The 23028-nt window shown below is 35.2% G+C and overlaps 1 protein-coding gene across 1 annotated transcript; it reads left to right on the forward strand.

The window, feature by feature from the left end:
- The first annotated feature begins 2817 nt into the window (after positions 1-2817).
- On the forward strand, positions 2818-19409 carry LOC139841736 (protein NUCLEAR FUSION DEFECTIVE 4). The gene is made up of 2 exons (XM_071831941.1): positions 2818-3984; positions 18996-19409. Exons 1-2 carry the CDS (start codon positions 2855-2857, stop codon positions 19399-19401), a joined length of 1536 nt encoding a protein of 511 aa, XP_071688042.1. The 5' UTR covers positions 2818-2854; the 3' UTR covers positions 19402-19409.
- The last annotated feature ends 3619 nt before the right edge of the window (positions 19410-23028 follow it).

Consider the following 23028-nt stretch of genomic DNA (forward strand, 5'->3'; position numbering starts at 1 on the left):
ATGATGTTCTTGGGCCTTCCATGAGGTTCTTGGGTTAAAACTCTTAATTGGGTCATAATCTTAGTGGGTTGGGCCACAAGCTTGTTGGGTTGTGACATACAGCCCACAGCGACCAAAGTAATTATAGTTCTTGTTGTCTTTGGTCGAGATATAAGACAAAAGGTGTTTGTTTGTTATCTTGATACTCGAAACACACAATACATATATTTGCTATTGGTTTATAAACAAAACAAAGAAAACAGTTTTCTTTGAATTTTGTTTTAACATACAGACACAAATTGTGTGTTTGGTGGTTCTAATATTTGGATATTCAAGATCAGTCTTCGGTGTTTGTTTGACGTACTTTGTAAACTATCTGTAGAGATGTTCTACTTTGAACACTCGTTTCAACCTATGCGTGAACATCAATTCGGAAAGGTATATCTAAACTCGACTTTATGAATTTATTATTTTGACAATTATTAGTGATGTAATTGGATATTGTTGTGAACCGTTAATCGTGAAGAAGTTTATAATAAAATAAATGATGTTAATTCTAATGTTAATAAAAGATGTTTATTTTTATGTTCCGTTGCGTTTATAAAATTTAAAAGTACACACGGTTTTTCATCAGTTCATAAAAGGGGTTATCACCCATATATTAAAAAAATAAAAAAAAAATTGTGAATATATATATCCACGCAAAACAAAAATTGTTGCGTACAGGTTGATTTTTCAGTTATGACTAATAAGTTTCGGTCGCGACCACAAATTTCTCAGTCATGACTGAAATTTTTTTTAACCCATTCATAAACGATAGGGTCAAAAGTCAAATACGCCGATTCACAAGTGATTTTCATATGAAGGTCAAGGTGGTGGATTGGTGGTGACATGCTTCCCATAAGGGAGGTCAAAAGTTCGACATTCATACGCTGCAAAATATTTCCGTTAAGCCTACCCGGCTCTTTCATGGACCTTGGAGGTCTCGGATGTCATGTGTCCGGGTTCCATCCGAGGGAGTTTTACTACACGCGATGCCCGAATGGATTTGTCGCTCCTAGGGCGGTAGGACTGCAATTAATGTTCGTAACGGGAAATCATCGGGTGAGTGAGTTCCGACATCTCGTTCAGAACCCTCATTAGTGACTCTTAACCGTCGTTTAAAGATCATATCTTTTGATTGTTACCCCTATGTATTCACCGTCTTTTGTAAACCGTTTATTTTTCGATCAGAACTGACTATTGGTAAACAATTGAAGTCCCAAAATATATGACATCGAATATATAAAAAAATAATTGCAATACGAGGTCGAATGTCAAAAAAATTTGGGATTAATTTTAATATATAGCTTGCCAACAGATAGATTTGAAAAAGTATACGGTTTTAGGGGAAAAAATGGTTACTAAATTGGAGCGAAGTAAAAAAAGACATTTTAAAATCTAAAGATCGCAATCTGAAAACCAAGGCATACATAAATCGCTTGCAAATAGGCGTATCCAACTTTTGTTCTAGTCACCTAGTCGCAAATCGCTTGCGAATCAGTGTAACCAAAAAGTTTTCAATCATGTCCGAAAATTTTCTAGTCGTGACCTAAACTTTAAGTCAATCAGCCCATACGAAAACTTTTCATTTTGTGCGGAAAATATATCATTTTTTATATTTTTATCAGAATCTCGCACATTTTGATATGGATCATCACAATGTATCTGTTAGATTTTCGGATCAAAATACGGAAAAATTCCGGTCAATATGTCATAACACATTTTTTTTTTTTTTTTTTGGCATTATGGTGATAGACCCTTAAAAAAACTTGTAATTTGAATATGTAAATGCCCATATGTATTTATATCTGAGGTTTACATTTACTTTCGATTTATGTCTTTGTATATGTGATTGCCATATATGTATTTCAATCCTATATTTTCATTTACTGTCGATTTATATCTTAGTAATTTATATTCGACCACCGGAAAAAACGAATTTAATTATTTTTAAGTTAGTGATCATAATAAGATATCTTTGCACACCAATTCATAACTAGAATTAATCACTAGTTTTCTTTATAAGTTGGACGAAGATCATTTATACTGTTAAGGTCAAAGGTAGTCAAAGTTATTATCTTTTGTAGCCGTCTTAAACTAAATACATTAGTACGTAATTTTATTGTTTTTACTAAGAGCGCTCCCAAGGCCTGTATTGAAGCCTCTGTGTTGAAGCTCGCCCTCCTCTTCGTTCTCCTGCTCGTGCATTCTTGAAAGATTTCTGGACGGATGGACGGATATAAATGTGTATATATTACTTATACCATTAACATTAAAGCTTGTAACATCTTTAATTAAATAATTTAAGTGGGTCTCAATTTATTTTAAGAAGTATTTCACTGTTGGTAGTTTTTGGTCCTGGGTTAATCCTGGAAAGGAAGTGATGATTTGATGTTGATGTGACGGCTAGTTCGGAAAAGGAAGTTGTGTCTTGGTTGGGAGCACTCTAAATCTCTCATACTAATAAACTTTTTGTGGATCCATACACGCGTTGGTATAACATGAAACAATACAAATGATTTGGACACTTTGATGTAATCCTTGCGTATACAACTCCTTAAATACACCCTTCATCATGCATTCATATTTTCATATTCATATTCATATATTTATATTATATGCTTCTGTAATAACTCTCCAAACAAACACCATGTGTATCACAAATGTTGGTGGCCATACATAAAACCACATATTTTACTTCACTCTTTCTACCAATATTCAACACTCACACAAACCTTGTAGCTACTACATATATTAACACCATCAAACAATTCATTACAAAAACCTTAAAAACCATCAAGAATATTGTCAAGAAATTAAGCTCTTAATTAAAATGGCACTTCAATGGCTAAGTTTAGTTGGTACAATTTGGCTCCAATCCATAAGTGCAACAAACACAAATTTCCCAGCATATTCATCTCAACTCAAACTCCTTCTTTCACTCTCACAACTTCAACTCAACAATTTAGCTTTTGCTTCTGATGCAGGCAAAATATTCGGTTTCTTATCGGGTTTAGCAGCCGTTTATCTCCCTTTATGGCTTGTCCTTTTAATCGGTTCAACGCTCGGTTTCATCGGTTATGGTGTTCAATATCTATTCCTTGTAACAAATAAAGTATCTTCTTTACCCTACACTTTAGTATTTTTACTAACTGCTTTGGCTGGCAATAGCATTTGTTGGATCAACACGGTTTGTTACATAATCGCGATACAAAATTTCCAGTTTGATCGACAACTAGCAGTCGGTTTATCGACTAGTTATCAAGGGTTAAGTGCAAAGATTTATTCTGATGTGGTTGATGTGTTTTTTGAGTCATCATCATCTATAGAAAGAGCAAGATCATATCTTTTGTTGAATTCCACTTTACCCCCTGTAGTTTGTTTAATCACTTCACCGTTAATTCGAGTGGTTACTACGCCAAGATCAAGGAGTTTATCAAATGGATTTATTTTCATCTTTTCAATCACAATATTCACTGGGACTTTTGCTGTGATTACAAGCTTAGGATTAAGAAAAGGACTAATTACACCATTAGTAATTTTATGTGGTCTATGTGTTTTTTTGTTGATACTATTAGTTGTCCCATTAATGGAAAACTTAAGAGAAAGAATGGAGAATAAATGCATGATAAGAAATTATGGGAAGAAAGTATGTGATGTAAGTAGCATGGTGGAAGAAAATAAAGGGGTGGTAAATGAAGATGGGGTGAAAGATGAAGGTGAGTTTATGTCTAATGATGATGAAGAAATGGGTGCTAAAGTTATGGTAAAAAGATTGAATTTTTGGTTATATTTTTTTGTGTATATGTTTGGTGCAACAGTTGGCATGGTGTATTTGAACAATTTGGGACAAATTGTTGAGTCTCGTGGGAGTTCAAAAACATCTTCGTTGGTATCATTAGCTTCTTCATTTGGATTCTTTGGCCGTATCTTTCCTTGCCTACTTGATTACCATATATCAAGGTACTTTTTATACATCTTTTTATTTCTTATAAAGTTATGTATTTTTTAATATGAAAAAGATATTATAAAAAGTATTTATGGGGCGGGAGGGGGGTTGGATACTAATGTTTTATGCAGGAATATTTCAGGTCGCACCATTTGGAAGGAGATTATTAAGGCCGGAAAAGCCGCGGACAAGTTAGGAACTCACTTCACAACATCAATTTCAAAGCGCATCGGTAATGGCACCTCGATTAGTTTCTGGCACGATATATGGATCGGATCCGATAACCTCAAATCTCTCTTCCATAGACTTTACATGTTGGAATCTCAAAAAGAAGCATCTGTTGCCGACAGAATATCGTATGATAATTCCAAGTCTATTGGAATCTGGGATTGGTCCCGTCCACCTAGCGGCCGGGCATTGGATGATCTGACGGAACTCAACAATTTAATATCATCCGTGTGTATCACAGATCGCCCCGATGCATGGAAATTCACCCTCGACGCCTCTGGCATATTCACTACATCATCATTATCAAATCTGATCAATGCACTCAAATACGGTATCCATTCTCGAAACATTGATATACCTCGCAACAAATTCGTCCCACAAAAAGTCTTCATTTTTACTTGGAGGGTCATACAGCTAAAGATACCTGCTAGAAGTGAACTAGATAAAAAAGGAATTGATCTACACACCATCCTATGTCCCTTATGCGAACATCATATCGAATCCATTGAACACGCGCTGATCACTTGCCCTAAGGTTTCCTCAATCTGGACACAAATACTTGACTGGTGGAATCAAAATAACTATTCAATTTCCGACATAAACGGGGCCATCATCTCCGATCAAGGTTTCCCACAAAACGCCTTTGGATCATCTTTATGGCTTGCCACCAAATGGATAGCATGCTATATTATATGGAAACATAGAAACTTAAAAGTCTTTTCAAATAAAATGTGGAACCCTGCTATGATCATCTCCGAAATTCAATCGCAAAGCTATAGCTGGATCTCAACCCGAACACGGAAGAAAAATCCTATTGAATGGCACCAATGGCTCTTAAACCCTACGTTTTACTCGGTTCCATCTCCAAATCGCGTGGGAATTGGCTAATTCGAATCCCCAGAAATCGGGTAGTGCCGGAGTTTTTTCTTTAGCTTATGTGGGTAGATTAAATGGGTTGGTGTTTTGTCAACTTTGTCGCCGCTTGATCGGTACGGTTGCATCCTCCTTCCCCGCTTGTCTCTATCAAGTTCGTTCCCTCATTTTGCTAAGAAGGCTTCGATGCTCCCGATTCCTACTTCAATTGTTTATATTCCAATATGTCCATTCGCTCCGTTATTGTTCATACATTGTATAGGTTGAATGTAGGGCCTTGTAACGATACATTCTATAAGTTATAATAATACTTTTTGCTTTTCAAAAAAAAAAAAAAAAAAAAGATATTTTATAACGGCAACCCTGGAGCTATTATTAATATGCATAAAAATATTGTATATAGCGGTTATAAATTCACTTTAAAATGTCGGTTATGAATTTGTACAATAGTCTTATGCACGTTGGGGTTGGCGTAAAAAGTTAATTGGAAAAATGTTACATTTACATAAAATTACAAATAAGCTTTCACAGAATGAAGTGGCAAATGAATTCCATTAATCCAATCACACAGTAATCGATTTATTTTACGCATATTTTTCTTTCTATAATCCCTTTGTACAGCTCATTTACAAATCATTTATGTGAAGATACTTTTTATTATATTTTGTGATCCTATATTTCTCTTTTTATGATTGGTTTATACTAATACTATTTTCTAACCATTCAGGCTTCCCTGAGTGGCTATCGAGTTGCCCAATGAAGCACACCACCCGGGTTCAATTCCTGGCTATGCCAAATTGTTCAAAAAGGAAGTGTGACTAGAGGGTGCGCATAATGCGCAATTCACCCGGTACTAGATCTCGCCCCCGGGGGCTTGATTACCCGAGATTTTACCTTCTATAGGGGAGCCAATGTGCTCGTTCATAGGAGGGTTTCCCGCTTACCTAAAAATAAAAAAAAATTCTAATATTCTTTCGGCATTAAACATCAATGTTAAGGTATCAAGAACAATCCAATAACATGGGTTAAGTAACCAAGATGGGTAAATTGTTCGATTATACTTACAAAGTTCTAGTCCAAAGTATATATAATTAATCATTTGAAAACATTGGTGCGTGTTGTTATAATAATAATAATAATATAGATATGGATAGTCAATTTTGGTGTATACATATAGTCAATTTTGGTACACAAAGTATGTATTTTTATATTGAGATTTTAGGCTATAAATACTCATGAATGCAAGCATTAAACTTGCACCATTTCTCACACTTACAAAGTGTTTCTTTCTTTCTCTCCATTATCATCTTTGTTCTTACACTTCATTATTAGTATTCTAAATCAAGAATCAAATCACTAAAGGTAGTTATAAGCCTACTGAATTATAACATCAAGAATCAAACCACTAAAGGTAGTTATAAGCCTACTGAATTATAACATCAAGAATCAAACCACTAAAGGTAGTTATAAGCCTACTGAATTATAACACGTTATCAGCACGATAATCTTAATACTAAATATGGTTGGCTCTGCCACCAAAATGATATATGGTCGGTTATACCACCAAAATGATATATGGTCGGTTATACCACCAAAATGATATATGGTCGGTTATACCACCAGAATGATATAGGTCGGTTATACCACCTGAAAAAATATATGGTCGACACTGTCGCCAAATTTTTTCATTTATGTTTACTAATATTTATATTTTTGTTATATAACATTTATTTATGATTGCTTACACATGGTCGACACTGTCACCTACTTATCATTTATGTTATATTAAATTTATGTTTAATGTTTATATACTTATGAATATAAATTGACTCTAATTTATCATGATGTTTGTTTTAATTTTTGATAATAGAAAATGTCGAATCTGGAAAAGCTTAAATTTACTCCTTTAGAATCAACTGGAAACAACTACATGCCATGGGTTATAAAAGTAAAAATGCATCTTAAATCAATGGGCATTCTTGAAACCATAAATGAAAACAACACTTGTTCTGAAAAAGAACAAGCTACGGCATGTTGCTTTATTCATCAACATATTGATGAATGCTTACAAAATAATTATGTGACTGTAGAAGATCCCCATGTTTTATGGGTGATGGGAAAATGGTCACAACGGGCAATCTACAAAGCGGAAACAAACCCGTTTGACAAGCATTTCCCGACCCGTATGAACCCGTGAGGAAACTAACAAACAAGCTATATCAAAACCAACCCAAATCAGTCCCCAAATCAGTAGCAAATCAACTAATAACGAATAATCAAGCACACACAATACACGCGAGACTTTTTACGTGGAAAACCCCTCAAAATCGAGAGTAAAAACCACGGGACTCGTAAGCCACTTAAATTCCACTATCATCAACAAGGAGAGCAATACAATAATCCTTCTCTAGATCAACTAGAGGTATACAACATCATCATACTCTTGAACAAGAACAATCAACAAGTATATGAAATAAATAAAGACAAAAGAGGAATAAATCACCCAAAAACTGCTCTCTGCTCCAGCAGCAATAACTCGACCTACAGGCCTTTTTAGACGAATTCAACGGTTGAAAACCTTGGCACTGATGTCAGGAAGACACAGCCCAAAAATGAAGAAGATTCAACGGTCGGATCTCCGGGGATCGAAGGTTTTCTGGACTGCTGTAAGAAGTGACGGAAATTGGGATTTTTTCTCTCTTTTTCTTGAACTCTCTTCACTCTTGATAATGAAAAAACAGCTGCAACTTGATGTTTTAAGATGCCCTCCTATGCTTGATCAAGTCAACCAAGCAATGAGCCTAATTTTGTTGGGCTTGGGCTTGTTAATACTTACTCATATTTGGAAACCCAATAACAAAACCCAACAAATCTCCCCCTTTCCAATTATGAGGAAGGAATCGCCATCCCAGCGATCGAGCAACACACCTTGAGCTTCTCACTTGCTAAAGCCTTTGTGAACATGTCGGAACCATTATCATCGGTGTGAACTTTATCAAGTTCAAACGAACCATCTTCAAGACGTTCTCTAATCCAATGATACCGCACATCTATATGTTTTGTCCGCTTATGATACATAGAATTTCTAGCCAAATGAATCGCACTCTCATTATCACAAAGAACCACATATCGTGATTGCTTAAACCCAAGGTCTTGTAGAAACCTTTTCATCCACAATAGTTCTTTGCACGCTTCTGTTGCTGCCATATACTCAGCCTCGGTTGTAGACAATGCAACACACTTTTGTAACCTTGATTGCCATGAAACTGCTCCCCCTGCGAAAGTCATCAAATATCCAGAAGTGGATTTCATGTTATCTTTGTTTCCTGCCATATCTGAGTCTGTATAACCAACAAGCACCGGCTCTCCATTTCCGAATGTGATACCTAACTTTGAAGTACCTCGTAAGTATCTCATAATCCATTTAACCGCTTCCCAATGCTTCTTACCCGGATTTGACATAAACCGACTAACAACACTTACCGCATGAGCTATATCTGGCCTAGTACACACCATAGCATACATCAAGCTACCAACTGCTGACGCATATGGAACTATATCCATCTCCTCAACATCCTCCTTTGAAGTAGGACAATCTCTTTCTGTTAGCTTAAAGTTGTTTGTAAGAGGGGAACTAACCACTTTAGCATTCTTCATGTTGAATCTACTTAGCACCTTTTCAATGTATTGCTCTTGTGATATATGTAACGTCTTAGCACCTCTATCTCTAGAAATCCGAATGCCAAGAATCTGTTTTGCTGGCCCCAAGTCTTTCATAGCAAAAGACTTACTCAATTCTCGCTTCAACTGCGCAATTCTTTTAATATTTTTACCAACAATTAACATATCATCAACGTATAACAACAATATGATGAAATCATCATCACCAAACCTCTGAAAGAAAACACAATGATCTGAAGTTGTCTTTCGGTAGCCTTGCTTTCCTATAACCGACTCAAACTTCTTATACCACTGTCTCGGTGCTTGCTTCAACCCATATAAACTTTTCTGAAGTCTACAAACATAATTTTCTTTACCCTTAACCTGAAAACCTTCAGGTTGCATCATGTAGATTTCCTTATCCAAATCACCGTGAAGAAAAGCAGTCTTGACATCCATCTGTTCAACCTCAAGATCAAGACTAGCAGCTAACCCAAGAACCACTCGAATAGATCCCATCTTCACAACCGGTGAGAAAATCTCATCAAAATCAATACCCCTTTTCTGGCTGAATCCTTTAACGACTAACCTAGCTTTGTACCTTGGGTGTGAAGTAAGCTCATCTGTCTTCACTTTGAATACCCATTTGTTTCTCAAAGCTCTCTTGCCTTTAGGTAACTTCACCAGCTCATAAGTATTGTTCTCATGCAAAGAATTCATCTCATCTTGCATAGCTTCACCCCACTCTTTCTTATGCGCATCTTTCATTGCTTCTGAATAACATTCTGGCTCTCCCCCATCAGTAACTAATACATACTCATCAGCAGAATATCTAACAGAAGGATGACGGTCTCGAGTAGACCGCCTAAGTGGGACAAATGGGGGCACATCTGGTACTGGAATCTCTACCTGCTCCGGAGCATAATCATCATCAGTACCATGTTCATCATTATGAACATCATCTCCAACATGTTGTGGAGTAACTGGATCCAAATCAACAAGATCAGCACTAGTTTGAGGAACTGAATCTGTCTTCTCAACATCTTTTAACATCTGATCTTCTGTAAAAACAACATCTCGGCTTCGTACAAGTTTCTTCTGAACTGGATCGTATAACCTGTACCCAAAATCATCTTCACCATAGCCGAGGAATACACATGGCTTAGTCTTCATATCAAGCTTTGACCTCTCATCTTTGGGAACATGAACAAAAGCTTTACATCCAAAAACTCGTAAATGACGGTAAGAAACATCTTTGCCGCTCCAAACCCTGTTAGGAACATCAAAATGCAAAGGAACACAAGGGGTTAGATTAATAATATGAACTGCCGTATTTAAAGCCTCACCCCAAAAGGAATCGGACAACCCTGCATGTGAAAGCAAACATCTAACTCTCTCAACCAAAGTTCTGTTCATCCTCTCTGCTAAGCCATTCAACTGAGGTGTCTTTGGTGGAGTCTTTTGATGCCGAATACCATTCTCCTTACAATAAGCATCAAATCTGCCAATGTATTCACCGCCATTATCAGTCCGAATACACTTGAGTTTCTTCCCCGTTTGCCTTTCAACTAGTGTATGAAATTCCTTAAACTTTTCAAATACTTGATCCTTTGACTTTAAGGTATAAACCCACACCTTCCTGGAATGATCATCGATGAATGTAACAAAGTAGGAACATCCACCAAGTGTCCTAGTCTTCATAGGCCCACAAACATCCGAATGAACTAGATCAAGTATGTTCTCCATTCGAAAAGGAGAATGACTCTTAAACGCAACTCTGGTCTGTTTCCCTGCCAAACAGTGAGAACACTTACTCAAATCAATACCACTAACACCCGACAACACATTCTTCTTGAACAAGATAGACATCCCCTTTTCACTCATGTGGCCAAGTCTTTTATGCCACAACTCAGTAGAATCAACATTGTCCACTGCGTTAACAATGTTCTGGATGATCTTCGGACGCGTGATGTATAATCTTGAGTCTTTCTTGCCTCTTCCCACTATCATAGAACCAAGAGTTAGTTTCCAAATACCATTACCAAAACCGTTATAATAACCATCATCATCAAGAATGCCTGTTGAAATAACATTAAGTCTCATATCCGGAACATGTTTTACATTATGCAAAACTAACTCCATTCCCGTGTCAAATTTCAAACAAACATCTCCAATACCAACGATCTTTGATAACCCGGCATTACCCATCCTAGCAAATCCATAGTCACCTGGAGTGTAAGATGAGAAGTGATCTCTACAAATTGCAACATGACATGTAGCACCACTATCAACAATCCAACTCGTGTCATCATGAGTAAGATTGATCATATCATAATCAATACAAACAAAGAACTCATCTGTGATAGCGTTAACTTCAACCTTATCATCATCACCACCATCACTTTTCTTTTGTTTATTCTTGTCATATGCCTTTTTCTTCTCATTCTTCAACTTTGGACAATACCACTTTGTGTGCCCCTTTTCATGACAATTATAACACTCAACGTTAGCAAATTTGCCTTTGCGTGAGCTGCTACGATGATTGCCTCTTTTACCCTGACCTCTGCTATGACTTCTCCCCCGCGTTTCTGTGACCAAGATATCTGACTGTGAAGAGGAACCTTGTGACTTTCTTCTCATCTCTTCATTCAAAATACTACCCTTAGCCAATTCCATGGTGATAGTACCATTCGGTGCAGAGTTGGACAAAGATGTCCTAAAAGTCTCCCAAGAGTCCGGTAATGTACCAAGTAACCAGAGACCCTGAATCTCATCCTCAAACTTGATACCCATACCTGCAAGCTGATTTATAATACCCTGATATGCATTTAGGTGATCTGTAATAGGAGTCCCATCATGATACTTCAAAGCCATCATCTGCTTAATTAAGAACAACTTGTTATTCCCAGTCTTTCGTTCATATAACTGCTCAAGCTTTTTCCATAAGGCTTTAGCATCAGTCTCCCCAGTAATATGATTCACAACATTATCATCAACCCACTGCCGAATATACCCACATACTTGTCTATGCAAAATTTTCCATTGAGCATCAGATTTTTCCTCAGGTTTATCCTCAGTAAAAACAGGCAAATAATAATCTTTCACATAAAGAAGATCCTCCATTTTACCTTTCCAAACATGATAATTTGAACCATTTAAACTAATCATTTTACTTGTATTAGCTTCCATCTTTCACACAAGTCAAATCAAATAACCTAGCTCTAGATACCAATTTGATGGGAAAATGGTCACAACGGGCAATCTACAAAGCGGAAACAAACCCGTTTGACAAGCATTTCCCGACCCGTATGAACCCGTGAGGAAACTAACAAACAAGCTATATCAAAACCAACCCAAATCAGTCCCCAAATCAGTAGCAAATCAACTAATAACGAATAATCAAGCACACACAATACACGCGAGACTTTTTACGTGGAAAACCCCTCAAAATCGAGAGTAAAAACCACGGGACTCGTAAGCCACTTAAATTCCACTATCATCAACAAGGAGAGCAATACAATAATCCTTCTCTAGATCAACTAGAGGTATACAACATCATCATACTCTTGAACAAGAACAATCAACAAGTATATGAAATAAATAAAGACAAAAGAGGAATAAATCACCCAAAAACTGCTCTCTGCTCCAGCAGCAATAACTCGACCTACAGGCCTTTTTAGACGAATTCAACGGTTGAAAACCTTGGCACTGATGTCAGGAAGACACAGCCCAAAAATGAAGAAGATTCAACGGTCGGATCTCCGGGGATCGAAGGTTTTCTGGACTGCTGTAAGAAGTGACGGAAATTGGGATTTTTTCTCTCTTTTTCTTGAACTCTCTTCACTCTTGATAATGAAAAAACAGCTGCAACTTGATGTTTTAAGATGCCCTCCTATGCTTGATCAAGTCAACCAAGCAATGAGCCTAATTTTGTTGGGCTTGGGCTTGTTAATACTTACTCATATTTGGAAACCCAATAACAAAACCCAACAATGGGAAGGTCTCAAAAGCAGATTCAATAATCAAAGAGAAATTTTACTTCCAGCTGCAATGGAACAATGGAGAACATTAAGGTTCCAAGACTTTAAGAAAGTAAATGAATACAGCTCAGCTCTGTATAATACATGTTCACAACTTAAATTCTGTGGACATGAAATTAGTGATGCAGACATGATGGAGAAAACTTTCTCCACAATGAATGCTGCAAACATCACAGTGCAAAGAAATTTGAGAATGCTAAAGTTCAAAACATATCCTGAACTTAATTCATATCTCTTAGTTGCAGAGCAAAATGATGAGCTATTAATGAAAAATCAGCAATCCCGTCCTACTGGTACACTTGCAATCCCTGAAGCAAATACTGCAAATAATTATAAACAGGGACAAGGACGCGGGCAAGGTCGTGGTTATAATAACCATCACCATCATCATGCCAAAAGCCATAACTATGGTAGAAACCATCCTTATGGTAATGGTAATGGGCGTGGACGTGGTCGTGGTCGTGGCCGTGGTGGTCAAAGAAATAGTAATCCACGAAAATATAAATATCAACCACATAACAAGCCCATTAAACAAGATGTTGAAGAAAATTCTTCTAAAAATTCTGAAGAATCTTGCTACAGATGTGGTAGAATGGGCCACTGGGCTAATACTTGCCGAACATCTAAACATCTTGTTAAGATGTATCAGGATTCGCTGAAAGGTAAAGAAAAGGAAGTAAATTTTGTGGATAATATTGATCCAACAGTCACTGAGAAACCATCTGATTTATATGAAGATTTCTTGAATGTTTAAGTTGTGTGTCTTTTGAAAAATAAACGATTTAATATCGTCTGTCTTTGTCATTATGTTTGCTAAATGTTTCAGTACTATCTATTTGCGTTTAAAATATTGTGTAATATTAATGTACTCACTATTTATTTCTTATATATGAAGTTCAATATGAATTTTGCTGGAATACAACATCAATCAAGTGGTGGAGATCTCTGTATAGCAGACAGTGGAACTACACACACTATACTTAAATCCGAGAAATATTTTATTGATCTAAAACCAACGGAAGGAACTATACATACAATATCAGGACCTGCTAACTTGATAAAAGGGATAGGAAAGGCAAATTTCATACTACCAAATGGTACAAAATTTTTAATAAATGATGCCTTATTTTCTCCCAAGTCAAGCAGAAATTTATTGAGTTTCTCCGACATATACCTTAACGGGTATGATTATCAGTCAGTGACAACAGAAAATGAGAAATATTTAAGTATCACTGACAAGAGTCATGTGGTTGAAAAACTGCCAAGACTTAGTTCTGGATTACATTATACACATATAAATGTACCAGAAATACATATGGTAGTTAACGAAAAATATATTGATCCTGGTGTATTCAGTTTATGGCATAACAGATTAGGCCATCCAGGATCAACAATGATGAAAAGGATTATTGAATGTACTCATGGACATCCACTAAAGGATAGAAAAATCCATCATGATACAATGGTTCCATGTACATCTTGCTCTCTTGGAAAATTGATAACTAGACCCTCACCACTTAAGGTTGAGAAAGAATCACCAATGTTTCTTGAAAGAATTCAAGGTGATATATGTGGACCAATTCATCCACCATGTGGACCATTTAGATATTTCATGGTTCTAATAGACGCATCTAGCAGATGGTCTCATGTTTGTCTGTTATCAAGCCGTAATGTGGCATTTGCAAAATTTCTTGCCCAAATTATTAAATTGAGAGCTCATTTTCCTGATTACACCATTAAAAGGGTGAGACTTGATAATGCTGGTGAATTTACATCTCAAGCATTTAATGACTATTGCATGTCTATAGGAATTGTTGTTGAACATTCTGTTGCTCATGTGCATACACAAAATGGTTTAGCCGAGTCATTGATTAAACGTTTACAGTTAATCGCTAGACCATTGATAATGAGAACAAAACTCCCTGTATCTATATGGGGTCATGCAATTTTACATGCTGCTGCATTGATTCGCATCAGACCAAGTGCAAGTCATAAATATTCCCCCCTACAACTTGCTTTTGGTCAAGAGCCAAATATTTCCCATCTTAGAATATTTGGTTGTGCAGTGTATGTTCCAATTGCGACACCACAACGTACAAAAATGGGTCCTCAAAGGAGGTTGGGAATATATGTTGGATATGAAACATCTTCAATATTAAGGTATATTGAACCTATGACAGGTGACGTTTTTACAGCACGTTTTGCTGATTGTCATTTTAATGAAACATTGTTCCCTAGATTAGGGGGAGAAATGAAAAATAAAGAAAATGATGTTTCATGGTGTGAACCTCAATTAAAGTATCTTGATCCTCGCACAAAAGAATGCGAGACAGAAGTTCAAAAGATAATGCATATACAAGAACTTGCAAATCAATTGCCTGATGCATTTACAGATACAAAAACGGTGACAAAATCATATATACCAGCAGTAAATACTCCAGCTCGAATTGAAATTCCAAAAGCTGGCAATAACGTCACTCATGAATCTTTGCCACGTCAGAAACGTGGAAGACCAATCGGTTCAAAGGATAAAAATCCTCGAAAAAGAAAATCAGCTGATAATGAAGTAAAAGAAAGTGTTCAAGAAGAACCACAAATCAGTACTCCTACTGCAGAGGAGATTGATGATGTCAATACAGAAATTGCAATCAATTATGCATATTCAAAAATATTATGGAACCGAAATGAAATGAAAAATCTTGATGAGAAATTTTCATTTAATGTTGCATATGACATCATGAATAATGATGATGATCCAGAACCAACATCTATGGTTGAATGTCAAAATAGACATGATTGGGCTCAATGGAAAGAAGCAATACGAGCTGAATTAGAATCACTCAATAAAAGAAAAGTTTTCGGATCCATCATTCTCACTCCTAAAGATGTGAAACCTGTAGGATACAGATGGATTTTTGTCCGAAAAAGAAATGAGAAAAATGAAGTTACAAGGTATAAAGCTAGACTTGTAGCTCAAGGTTTTTCTCAAAGACCGGGAATTGATTATGAAGAAACTTATTCTCCTGTTATGGATGCAATTACTTTTAGGTACTTAATCAGTCTGGCAGTTTCTAAAAATTTAGAAATGCATCTCATGGATGTTGTGACTGCTTATCTATATGGATCACTTGATAGTGATATATATATGAAGATACCTGAAGGATTTAAGGTACCAGAAGCATCAAATGCAAAACCCAAAGAAATGTATTCGATTAAATTACAAAGATCTTTATATGGGTTAAAACAATCGGGACGTATGTGGTATAACCGATTAAGTGATTACTTGATAAGCAAAGGGTATACAAATAATCTTACTTGCCCTTGTGTTTTCATTAAGAAAACAACATCCGGATATGTGATCATAGCTGTTTATGTTGATGATCTTAACATCATAGGTACAAATAAAGAGATCCATGAAGCCATTCAACTTCTAAAGAAAGAATTTGAAATGAAAGATCTCGGAAAAACCAAGTATTGCCTTGGTTTACAAATTGAGCATATGCCTAATGGTTTACTTGTACATCAAACAACATATACTGAAAAGATTTTGAAACGTTTCAATATGGACAAGGCAAAACCATTAAGTACTCCTATGGTTGTTAGATCACTCAATGTTGAAGCTGATCCATTTCGTCCATGTGAAGATCAAGAAGACATTCTTGGACCAGAAGTACCATATCTTAGTGCAATTGGAGCTCTTATGTATCTTACAAATTGTACAAGACCTGACATTTCTTTTGCAGTTAATTTGTTGGCAAGGTTCAGCTCTGCTCCTACCAAAAGACACTGGAATGGGATCAAACACATATTTCGATACCTTCGAGGAACTACTGATTTAGGATTATTTTATTCTAACGAATCAAAACAAGATTTGGTTGGTTATGCAGATGCAGGTTATTTATCTGATCCACATAAAGCTAAATCTCAAACTGGATATGTATTCCTAAATGGAGGTACTGCAATATCATGGCGTTCTCAAAAACAAACACTTGTTGCTACATCGTCAAATCATGCCGAAGTGATTGCATTACATGAAGCTACTCGAGAATGTTTTTGGTTGAGATCAATGACACAACTCATTACTGATTCTTGTGGACTAGAACGCGATAAAAGTCCAACAACTATCTTTGAAGATAATGCAGCTTGCATAGCACAGATGAAAGAAGGGTATATCAAAAGTGACCGAACAAAACACATACCACCTAGATTCTTCTCATACACTCAAAATCTCATTAAGGACAACCAGATTGAAATGAGATATGTGCAATCTAGCAAAAACTCTGCTGATCTTTTCACGAAAGCACTTCCAACTGCTATTTTCAGAACACACGTTCATAACATTGGCATGAGACATGTTCAAAAGATGTAACAGCTGAAGCGATGTCTACTTGAGGGGGAGTCAACTCCATGCTGCACTCTTTTTCCCTTAGCTAAAGTTTTTTTTCCCACTGGGTTTTCTTTAGCAAGGTTTTTAACGAGGCAGTAATTTATAGTTGATCTTCAACAAAATAAAATTGCTATCCAAGGGGGAGTGTTATAATAATAATAATAATATAGATATGGATAGTCAATTTTGGTGTATACATATAGTCAATTTTGGTACACAAAGTATGTATTTTTATATTGAGATTTTAGGCTATAAATACTCATGAATGCAAGCATTAAACTTGCACCATTTCTCACACTTACAAAGTGTTTCTTTCTTTCTCTCCATTATCATCTTTGTTCTTACACTTCATTATTAGTATTCTAAATCAAGAATCAAATCACTAAAGGTAGTTATAAGCCTACTGAATTATAACATCAAGAATCAAACCACTAAAGGTAGTTATAAGCCTACTGAATTATAACATCAAGAATCAAACCACTAAAGGTAGTTATAAGCCTACTGAATTATAACACGTGTGAGTTAATTAGCTGTAATTAATTAAATAATCAGTCAACAATATTCTTTATAATATAATTTACTATTTTTGTAAATCATGGAATTTCGTCGCGTACTAGGTTTGGCAAATTTTGATTATTTTAGCTTCGAAAACTTAAAGTAAAAAATTGGGTACATCACATGATATTAGAGTCATGTCAAATACTATAATTTGTACATAAAGTAAAGGGATCATGATTGGTTTTGTTGAGTCTTTGAAAAATAATTTAATTAGTACTTCGTGAAATTAGGCAAAAAAAAAAAAAAAAAAAAAAAAAAAATCGTAACGCAATAAACATTTACGTGTTTTTAGATACCCGAAATTAAAACATCCATTATTGAGATATAGGCAAGAAAACTAGGCGCTAGCAAACCACGGAAAAATATATAATTTAATTAAATTTATGTTTCATTAAAATGCTTCAATAAAGCGGGAGAAACATACTTTGTTTACAACAAAAACAAAAGATTGATGAAATTTGTTTTTCTAACGTGTCACCTTGGATACATGGTACAATAAACACACAAATTTATTTGAAAAACACTATTATAATATACTCCGTATAACTTATACACCGAGAGAAAGGATAGATCAAGGAAGGTGATTTTTACGCATCACTTTTTAATTCATGTATACTTTTGTCTCATAAATTCACAATTATGCTCCTAAATTAATTTAGAACGTTGAATTTATATTATTATTATAAGTATAATTAAGAGTAAAATAGATAACTATGTGTACATGGATTAAAAAATTGTGTGTGAGAATCAATCAAATGCACTTAACAAAAACTTAATACTCCCTCCGTTTCACTTAAAGTGTCCACATTTCTATTTTGGGACGTCCTTTTTCAAGTGTCCACTTTGTATTTCAACCAATCGGAAGAGGTTATTCTGGGGAGAGAAGATTTCTAATTGGTGAAGAATAAAGTTAGTGGGATTTTCAAAAACTATGTGCAAAAAGTAAGTAGACACTTGTAATGAGACAGAGAGACTAATATAATATAAGTCTAATTTAATTGCGTGGCTCTTAATGCAAACATTATAAACCCAATATCGTGGAAAAATAATCAACCTTAAAGTTTATACTCCCAAAAAAGGTCGTGTTCTACATACATATATATAATATATTTATTGTCGCATTATTGTTGACATGGAATATTATGGTTGAAATTTGAAAATAATTCAATTTCTAGTCTCATTATAGCCACCATTTTTGGTTCTCATTTATTGCACATTACCACTATTCCTATCAAACGTACATAACTTAAATATCAACCTTTAATTTACAATCTTTCAGGACCAAATGCAAAGTTTCAAGACCAGGACTTATAGCACTTATGATGGTACCAATGACGTCAGCATTTTTCTTACTTATCAACGATAATAACATATGTCTTCATATAAGCACGGCCACAATCGGGATATGCACGGGTGCAATCACATCGATATCTGTTTCAACAACTGCCGAGCTTTTTGGAACCAATAACTTCGGCGTGAACCATAACATTTTGGTCACGAATATCCCAATGGGGTCGTTTATATTTGGAAATATGGCGGCATTACTTTATCGGAATCAAGGGCTTGAAAATGAGAATGGTAAATGTATGGGGATCAAATGTTATGAAACAAGTTTCATAACATGGGGTTGTCTTTGTTTGTTAGGAACATTTTTAGCTATAATACTTCATTTAAGGACAAAATAAGACTTGAACATGTAAATTTTGCTAGCATATAATATTTTAACTTTACCTATCCTACATATGCAAATATATATATATATATATATATATATATATATATATATATATATATATATATATACACACACATTAGTGGCGGAACTTGACCCCGACTCGAGAGGGGGCGAAACTAATTGAAGGGGGTAAGAAACTAATCGAAGGGGGACAAACACTAAAAAAAACCTTATTTTTTCGTAAATTTTTTTTTTTTTAGTGTAATTTTTTTTTCCCGAAATCGAGGGGGGCGGATACCCCCTTTTGTCCCTTAAATGTTCCGCCCCTATATATATATATATATATATATATATATATATATATATATATATATATATATATATATACACGTTTGTATTATGTAACCAACGTGTATGTAGATATAAGTTTCGGCCTTTTAACTAGCTCATGTTTAGCATATGTTTGTTTCAATCGGACGGTTCAAAGGGAAGTTGAAGCACTAAATTAAACGTTTATTGAAAAACTTGATGTGACAATAAACATAAACATGGTTTTGAATACACATGAACAAGTATTTTCACAAGCATAAACTATACCTTTGAATGTTCACATGGTTGGGTGAATGTGGCCTAATTAACAGTTGAGATATGAAGGTGACTTGTTTGTTTGTAATATCTGTAAAATAGTAACTAACTGACTAACCTTTTGTTCATTAAGCATATATGGCATAAGTCAATCAAGCCATTAAAGAAGAGTATACTTAAAAGTCAAAATTATGGTTTTAGTGACCTGCCTTGGTCGATGTAACTAGAAATTAGAGTTACTTAATCATTAGTTTTACTCAAACGTACACGGTTTAATCGAGTTATCTTATGATCATTTTCGATCTTAACTTTGACTACCCAAAATATGTTGTTACTTGTTAGAGTAGTTTGAACCAGAGATGATGACAACAAACACACATAACATGTAACATGATACTTATATTTATTAGAGATTAGGTTAGATAAAAGTTTGATTGTGAGCTTAAATCCCTTAGAGTTTCTAATCTAACATAATTTATCTAAATAAATATAAATAAAAGTAAAATATTTTTTGTGCATTTGTAGTCATCTAGTTCACACCACTCTCAACATATCTTAGTTGTGAATAACTAAGTACACAATCAAACTTGGACCTATTTGATCAACCTAATAAAATTTACTCGTAGTTAACCTACCAACTACCTATTTTTTAAAACGGCTGATAACTCAACCAATACGTATTAATACACTAATATGCCCGGGATGTGACGTGAACACTCGACTTTTATGGTTGAAAGACTCCTCGAATACTACTAGGTTATAATTCTTTGGTTTAACGTACCTTACTAGCAGGCTAGCATCACACATTTCATCCCCTATATTGATTGCATATATAGCCTATTTTTGGTTGTTGGAAGTTAACTTTAATCACATGCCGACACTCTATTTGGGGTTTCATTAATTATTTATTTAAAGGTTTATAAACAAAACGAAATTAAATAAATTAAAAACTGTGTCTAGCCAAATGGACATGAAGAACCATAAAAGGTAAGCCTTTACTGAATTCCATTTCTAAGTTACTTGAGTCATTTCCTGTTTCAAGAGAAAAGTGAAAACAATACATTATGAACACAAACAACACTTTTACTACTTTGCGTATAAACTACAGCTTTCATTTTTTACTTTTTGTTTCTGAGTCCAAATCCAATATAATCAAATCATAGAGTTTAAGTCTGTAAAGGTTCAAGATTTGATCTCAAGAATCGATCGAATCAATAATTGTAAAACGGAAATATAAATATCCAATGAGGTCATGTTTTTAGGAGAACTGATATCGATAGTCATCTGTCACCACATGACATTATATTACAAACGGTTAACTTTAGCAGTCATATCTATGCTCCAAGTACTTAAGGTGTTTTTTTTTTGTTTTTTTTTTATTTTTTTGTCGAAAATCGAATATATTGAAAAAAGTAGAGATCTTCATTAAAACAATTAAAACAATGAAGACTCTACCAAAGGATACAATGAAGGAGACTAGCTCAATCATGAATTGAAAGAAAGAAAAAAAAAATAAAGAGGCATTATAAGCCTACAAACATAACAAGAAGGGATTTAGATCCCAAACATAAGCTTGAAAGCCATTACACAAATTGAGATTAGAAGCTCATAGGAAGACCTTCAACTTGAAGTTTCGAATGATGACCGAGCGACTTGTGAAATTGCCATTGAAATTAATGTTGATTCGAGCACTCCAAATGGCCCATTTTGTAGCGGATACAATCAACTTCCAATACTTAGAAGCTTTAAATCCCATGTCATAATATCAATCAAAAGAGAAGTCTTCAACCGATCACGGTAAAACCCACCTAAAATTTCCCACTCAAGTAGAAGCAATCCAATGCTTCTTTTCCAACACTTTATTAAGTTGAAGAAATCGGTACACCAAATTGACACCATACCCCCGATCTACCCGAGGAATTAACTTGAACCGAATCATATGCATATTGTTTCCATACCTCATTCAAAACAGGTTGTGACACACTTTGCACCAATGTTTCATGGGTTGCCAAAAACAGAACATGAAAGAAGTTGACAAACTTACCCGCCAACCTCTCGACTTGTTTCCGAGGCCCGGGGTATTCCATGAGGCAAACCTCATTCTACCTATAAACAATTAAAAATAAATAATTTTTTTGGCAATGAACATAATTTGAAGATAACAGTGTTGCTGTCTTGGAGAAGTTGGTTATCAGAGGGTATAAAATGGGCGGGTTGGGCAAATTCAGTAACAGGTCAATTTTTAATTTTAGTAGCAGGGATACATATTAGATCAGTTGGATCTAGTTGATGTGTATATATACAGGAACTATGTATATAGCTGTAAAATACTACGTAATAATCACAATATATATAAAGCTGAGTTGAGACTCGACCCATTTAACCCATTTGAGTAGGGTCATTTTCAGCTAATCTCATTTGAAATTAACATAAGCCATTAAAAGTTTTAAGCAACTATATAGAGATTGGACACATCATATTTTGGTAATATGGTATTGCAAATGTAAGTGTCTAGATCACTAGTATTCAAACCTGAAATATATCAAATATCAGTATCAATTACTTGAAATCTATTACATTAGGATAAGTATGAAGACAAGACCAAGCCGAATCCTCCTCCAAAGCTCAATTGCGACAGGACACTGGGGAAAAAAAATATGATCAGCAGATTTGTATAGATTTGATGCCATACTGACACGTAACACAACCAATGTATTCAATCTCCAACCCTTTCTGCGATAATTTAATCCGAGTCAGTAACCTGTCAAAAGCTAGTCTCCACAAGAAAATGTTCACCTTGCGAGGTAAACATTTATCTGAAGATTACCATGTGATCCACTTGGAAGAGTGTGGTCATGAATGAAAGATTTGGTGATATTAACCGAGAAAGTGTTGTCATCCGAAATTTTCCACCCCCATGAGTCTACGCCATGTCGCCATCATGATAAACTTGATCAAATCACATGATAACCTAAGAAGGTTTTTCCCTCTTGGCTCCTTGTCATTTGATCTGGAGGAATCAACCTCGAAGAAGGGAGCCTAGGAGCGTAGT

Source organism: Rutidosis leptorrhynchoides, chromosome 4, assembly GCF_046630445.1.
Source record: "Rutidosis leptorrhynchoides isolate AG116_Rl617_1_P2 chromosome 4, CSIRO_AGI_Rlap_v1, whole genome shotgun sequence".
Classification (NCBI taxonomy): Eukaryota; Viridiplantae; Streptophyta; class Magnoliopsida; order Asterales; family Asteraceae; genus Rutidosis; species Rutidosis leptorrhynchoides.

What these genes read in the sequence shown, in the direction of transcription:
- LOC139841736 (XM_071831941.1), top strand. Translation starts at nt 2,855, where the DNA reads ATGGCACTTCAATGGCTAAGTTTAGTTGGTACAATTTGGCTCCAATCC. An exon ending in CTTGATTACCATATATCAAG is followed by an intron (nt 3,985 to 18,995) that starts GTACTTTTTATA and finishes ACAATCTTTCAG; the next exon opens with GACCAAATGCAAAGTTTCAA.